Genomic DNA, 5,111 nt, shown 5'->3' on the forward strand with positions numbered 1-5,111 from the left:
GTGAGGTCCTCACTGATGTGGGCGCCCAGGTATTTGAAGCTGCTCACCCTCTCCACCTTGAGCCCCCGGATGAACAGTGGCTGATGAGATCTCTTCCCCTTCCTCATGTCCACTATCATCTCCTTCGTCTTGTCCGTGTTGAGGGTGAGATTATTGTCCTTGCACCATCACACCAGACCGGCCACCTCCCTCCTATAGGCTGCTTCGTCCCCACCAGTGATGCGACCTATCACTGCGGTGTCGACCGTGAACTTCAGGATGATGTTGTCTTTGTGGGAGGCGACACAGTCATGGGTGAACATGGTGTAGAGGATGGGACTGAGGACACATCCCTGTGGGGTGCCAATGTTTGTGATAATGCTGGCTGAGGTCCTATTGCCAATCCTGACAGTCTGCGGTCTGCCAGTCAGAATTGCACACTGGGGCTTTTGTTATCGAGGAGCGCATTACAGCAGGAAGTTGGTCAGGCCCTGGGAGACGACAGCTGCATCAACAGACATGATGTCTGAGAACTTCGTTGTTCTTACTCAGCCAGTGACAAACCAGGTGAGAGAGCCACTCAGAGTCATCACAGCCCTGTGTTGTGACACTCAACATGGTGGAAAAACAACAAGAAAGGTCTCAGTGTATCAAAGTATCATTTTCTGGCCTTAACTGTAGAGAAATGGCGTAATCCACTCGCCATATAATATTATATTATAAAGCTCATCAGGCCGTAAATGTTAAACTATATTTTTCTATAACATGGCGCCCTCCGAGGCAGACGTGTTTGCGCATTCCACTCCCGAATGCCGACTTTGTCTTCGTTTGTCATCCTATATATGTTGATCGTACAATGAGCGCCAGATGCAGTGGCGTAAATCTTGAGCAAACTCAATTTAAAGATGGTGCACGGTGCACAGGATTACGGCTACATCTAATGTTTGCCCCTCCTGGAGATTACTCCATACTTCGTCAGTCTGGATCATCTGGGTTTCGCTCTGTCACTTGTCTTTTGTAAACAGGGTCTTTATTCAACACTAAACTGTGTCGCTGTGAACCCTCCACACAAACATTCGCAGGTGCCAATTCGGCACCGGAGCGCGCACTGTTTGAGTCGAATGGCGAATCAATCACACCTCAAATTTTAATGTCACAACTTAGAGCATTCCGTTTTGTAATAATGTAATGTTATGAATTTCAACCATTTTATGCAAATATGCCTATTCCTTTTTCACTCTTGGAGAAAAAAATTGTGGGGGAGAATCGTTCCAGTGTGTTCTGAATTATGGAGATACTAACTTCCGCTTGGGCCTAGAATGCATACGGCACTCGCTGTGGGTGCCTAGCAACGGTTGCTAAGCTGTTTACTTACGTCAGACGTTCCTTTGATGAGGTTACGTCCAGATTTACCTAACAAGTCTATGCCAACAATAGTAGTTTTAACTATACACAGAGTCAGACAGTTCGGTTAGTTTTAACCAGACACACTCACAGAAATAAGTAGCCAATTTCAAAAACATTCACTTCGTAAAAGACCAGCTAACATGGATGTAAACACTGACGGTCTCCCGGAATTAACTGTGGAACAGCTTCACCCATTGACTCAGTCCAGTGACTCTGGAAGCCATGAAGCCTCATCACATCAACTTCAGGAGGAGCAAATTACCGTACTTTCAGATGATACTGTTGATTATCTGTCTTCCCAAAGTGAAGCGGTGAGCGTCAACGCTGGTGATTACTACAGTAGACGATATGAAAGAGACAGATGCTACTGCTCAGGAATTCAGCGTCGAGCGTTGCACGAATGAAGAGAGGGGAAAACTTAAGGAGAGATTTGCTAAGCACTTTGCCAAACTGTCATTTTATCGAATCATGACACAGCTACAAGGCAAATTCTTTAGCCACTGCACTGCACTTTCTACCAGTGATTTGCATTCTCACATGGTTCAGGTTAACTCGCTGTTTGAGGAACAAGAAGGTGAGGTTTGCCAGGGCAGCCTTATAGAAACCATCTCCAGCGGCGAGGCCCCGGTATTAACAGATAAACTTTGCGGTGTACTGAATGATTTTGTTGACGGCTTAAGATCGAAGACCATCACAAAATCAGGCGGCCACATCATTATATCAGTGACTCCACCAACATCTGTTGTGCATCATGAGATACAGAACAGCGTGCAGCGTTTCCTCGGAACGATGAGGGAGTGGCTGCGCACTCAGGCTGACACCTGTGTGAGCTCGGTGATGACACGGATCGCTGAAGATTCAATGTCTTTCCCAAGTGAAGCGGTGAGTGTCACTGCTGAAGGGGAGGAAAGGACAGACAGCGGCCAAGAAGCTACATTAAATGATCATCTGTCTTCCCCAAGTGAAGCGGTGAGCGTCAACGCTGAGCAGGTGAAAAGGACAAACATGGGCCTACGTAGTTATGCAAGCTTCGCTGCTGAAGAGAAGGAAAGGGGACAAGGTTATCTGTCTTCCCTACATAAATGGGCAAGCGTCACTGCTGAAGAGGTGAAAACGATATACATTGCCCAAGAAGCTACATTAAAAGATCATCTGTCTTCCCCAAGTGAAGCAGTGAGCATCACTGCTGAAGGGGAGGAAAGGACAGACAGCGGCCAAGAAGCTACATTAAAAGATCATCTGTCTTCCCCAAGTGAAGCGGTGAGCGTCAACGCTGAGCAGGTGAAAAGGACAAACGTGGGCCTACGTAGTTATGCAAGCTTTGCTGCTGAAGAGAAGGAAAGGGGACAAGGTTGTCTGTCTCCCCTACAGGCAAGTATCAGCGCTGAGCAGATGAAAAGGGTGAGAGAACGTTACGTGGAGGCAGCTGTGTCCTCTGTGTATGCAAGGCTTATCGTGAATTGCAAAGTATTAGTTAATCCACCACATAACTCCATCTCAAGTGAAGCGGTGAGCGTCAACGCTGAGCAGGTGAAAAGGACAAACATGGGCCTACGTAGTTATGCAAGCTTCGCTGCTGGAGACAAGGAAAGGGGACAAGGTTGTCTGTCTCCCCTACAGGCAAGCATCAGCGCTGTGCAGATGAAAAGGGCGAGAGAAGGTTACGTGGAGGCAGCTGTGTCCTCTGTGTATGCAAGGCTTATCGTGAATTGCAAAGTATTAGTTAATCCACCACATAACTCCATGAAGCGAGTGCGTGAAAGAACCTGTGATCTCTTGAAGTCTGAAGCTTTAGACTGTAATTTAAAATTTTTGAAGGACCTGGACAAAAAGGTGTTCAAAGACCTGTGCAAACATTTTGGCAGTGCAGATGGGGTGCAGTTTCAACTGTATTCGGATACAACAGTAACCGAAGATTACATCGCCTTGACTATAAAAAATCACTTACTTAACCCTAACCCACCAAAGAAACACAGCGCCATTCGCAGGTTCTTTACTAATGCGTGGAAAGTTATCCGATGTCGCTAAAGTAGTCAAAAGGAAATCGTTGAGTGGTAGGACTCTTTGCACTTCCGGGACCTTTGCCACATAAGTGTACAGTATGACAAGAGATAACGCATTCCGTATGACATCCATGGTAATAACAAGCTTCTCAGCATTACTATTGTGAGCTCACAGCTACAGTAAAAGACAATGGCTTGACTCTGTCCTCACCGTGAGTTTGCAATCTGCCTACTATGATGTTGTGGGTTTCCTCCCACATTAAATAAGGAAACAATTCGGCAATCTAAATTAACTGATTGATCTGATCGATTAAAAGCTGATTAGATAAAACATGTTGAGAGTGTGATTAATGTATGCTGAAATAATTATTTTCATAAAGAATAATAGAGTCGTCAGTGCGACGATTCGTTGTGGCGACCCCTAAATGGGAAAAGCCGAAAGTGACATAAAGCATGTACAAAAACTTTCAAGAAGCACTGCAATATTAAATAAAGCAAAACATCTTCTGGATCACAAATCTCTTCACTTGTATTACAATATTGAAATTACCAGGGGCGCCGCTAGCAGTTTTGGGCCCTATGAAAAAATTTGAAGTTGGGCCCTCTACAAGAAACTGTGGAAAATCCTAGCCTATTGTATAATATTTTTTACTATTTTGTAAAGAGATTACAAATTCTTTTCCACGTTTTCCGTTATTATTCTAATAGCCAGCTAACTGTAGCTTTCTGACGGAAGCTAAGGTTAGCTAGCTAGGTACAAATACCCTGACCGAAAGCATTTTCCCTCTCTGTTGGATTTACAAATGTACTTATTGATTATGATAGTCCTATACATCTGTCACTAGGTTATACACCAATTAGGCATAACATTATGCCTGTACATCTGTATGCACTTCATTCACTTTAATGTACTGTAACACTCTTCCACTCATTTTTATAATCACTTTTACTGGCCAAGTATGTTAAACACAGGAGGAATTTGTCTCCAATACAGAACAAAGACAGCCATCTGCGGTGCCAACTCACACACACACACACACACACACACACACACAAACTGATGGCAGCACCCTGCAGGGGCAGTGTTGTCCTGGCCATCAGGAGCAACTTGGGGTTCAGTGTCCGAGGACACTTCAACATGTGGACTGCGGAGAACATTGTCAGTGTTTGCCATAAAAAAATCAAGTAAAATTGTGAAACTAATTATTACTGATGGCACCCGTGTGTGAATCTCTTCGTTAATCAACCGTTTGCTCACCTTCTTCTTCACTGCAAGGAGCTCCACCAGAGGACGGATCGTCATTCCCTGAAACACAAATGAGTTCAGGTGGGTGATTCATGCTTCTCTCATGGACAGAACAAAACAAGCTGTTCAGCTATCTCATGTGAGTCACAAATTATATATCAGGTTTGTTTATTGTCAGTTTTAACCTGCAGCACACGAGTTGCCAGAAGAGTTCAGCAAAGGACATGGATGACTGTACATGGACCAAAATGTGCTTATTAGGAAAAATTAGTTACATTTCTGGCTTCTTAGTTCTACATTTTTGTTAAAAATGATTACAATATAATTGATGTTGATTTTGTATCCCACTGAAAATTTCCTATGACGAGTGATTTAGTCTGTTTTTAGTGTATAGTAGTAATTTCTGCAGCAATCCAGCACAGGGCCATGGCAGCGCTTCCTAGTTAGTTAAGAGAAGCCAGACCACAGCAAGCTAA

The 5,111-nt window shown here is 44.3% G+C and overlaps 1 protein-coding gene and 1 long non-coding RNA gene across 4 annotated transcripts in view; one reads left to right on the top strand and one right to left on the bottom strand.

Annotated features, from left to right (window-relative positions):
* Positions 1-334: 334 nt before the first annotated feature.
* Positions 335-3,677, top strand: LOC109972540 (uncharacterized). 3 transcript variants are annotated; one of them, XM_020621479.1, is made up of 3 exons: positions 335-1,672; positions 1,713-2,384; positions 2,925-3,677. In XM_020621479.1, the coding sequence occupies exons 1-3, from the start codon at positions 1,527-1,529 to the stop codon at positions 3,412-3,414; spliced, it is 1,308 nt and encodes a 435-aa protein (XP_020477135.1). In that variant the 5' UTR covers positions 335-1,526; the 3' UTR covers positions 3,415-3,677. The 3 variants fall into 3 exon arrangements, with proteins under 3 accessions (XP_020477135.1, XP_020477134.1, XP_020477133.1); XM_020621478.1 differs by having other exon boundaries at positions 1,713-2,347; positions 2,888-3,677; XM_020621477.1 differs by having other exon boundaries at positions 339-1,672; positions 1,713-2,872; positions 3,122-3,677.
* Positions 3,678-3,778: 101 nt separating this feature from the next.
* Positions 3,779-5,111, bottom strand: part of LOC109972573 (uncharacterized) — a 10,490-nt gene continuing 9,157 nt past the window's right edge. The window contains exon 3 of the long non-coding RNA XR_002276709.1: positions 3,779-4,695. This is a non-coding gene — a long non-coding RNA (uncharacterized LOC109972573). The remainder of the gene's footprint in view (positions 4,696-5,111) is intronic.

Source organism: Monopterus albus, unplaced genomic scaffold (genome assembly GCF_001952655.1).
Source record: "Monopterus albus unplaced genomic scaffold, M_albus_1.0 scaffold260.1, whole genome shotgun sequence".
Taxonomy (NCBI): Eukaryota; Metazoa; Chordata; class Actinopteri; order Synbranchiformes; family Synbranchidae; genus Monopterus; species Monopterus albus.

Bases quoted from the DNA above. Each gene is read 5' to 3' on its own strand.
- LOC109972540 (XM_020621477.1), top strand. From the start codon at position 1,527: ATGGATGTAAACACTGACGGTCTCCCGGAATTAACTGTGGAACAGCTT. The intron at 1,673-1,712 runs TTATCTGTCTTC...AGCGTCAACGCT, and splicing joins CTTTCAGATGATACTGTTGA to GGTGATTACTACAGTAGACG. The intron at 2,873-3,121 runs ATAACTCCATCT...TTAATCCACCAC, and splicing joins AGTATTAGTTAATCCACCAC to ATAACTCCATGAAGCGAGTG.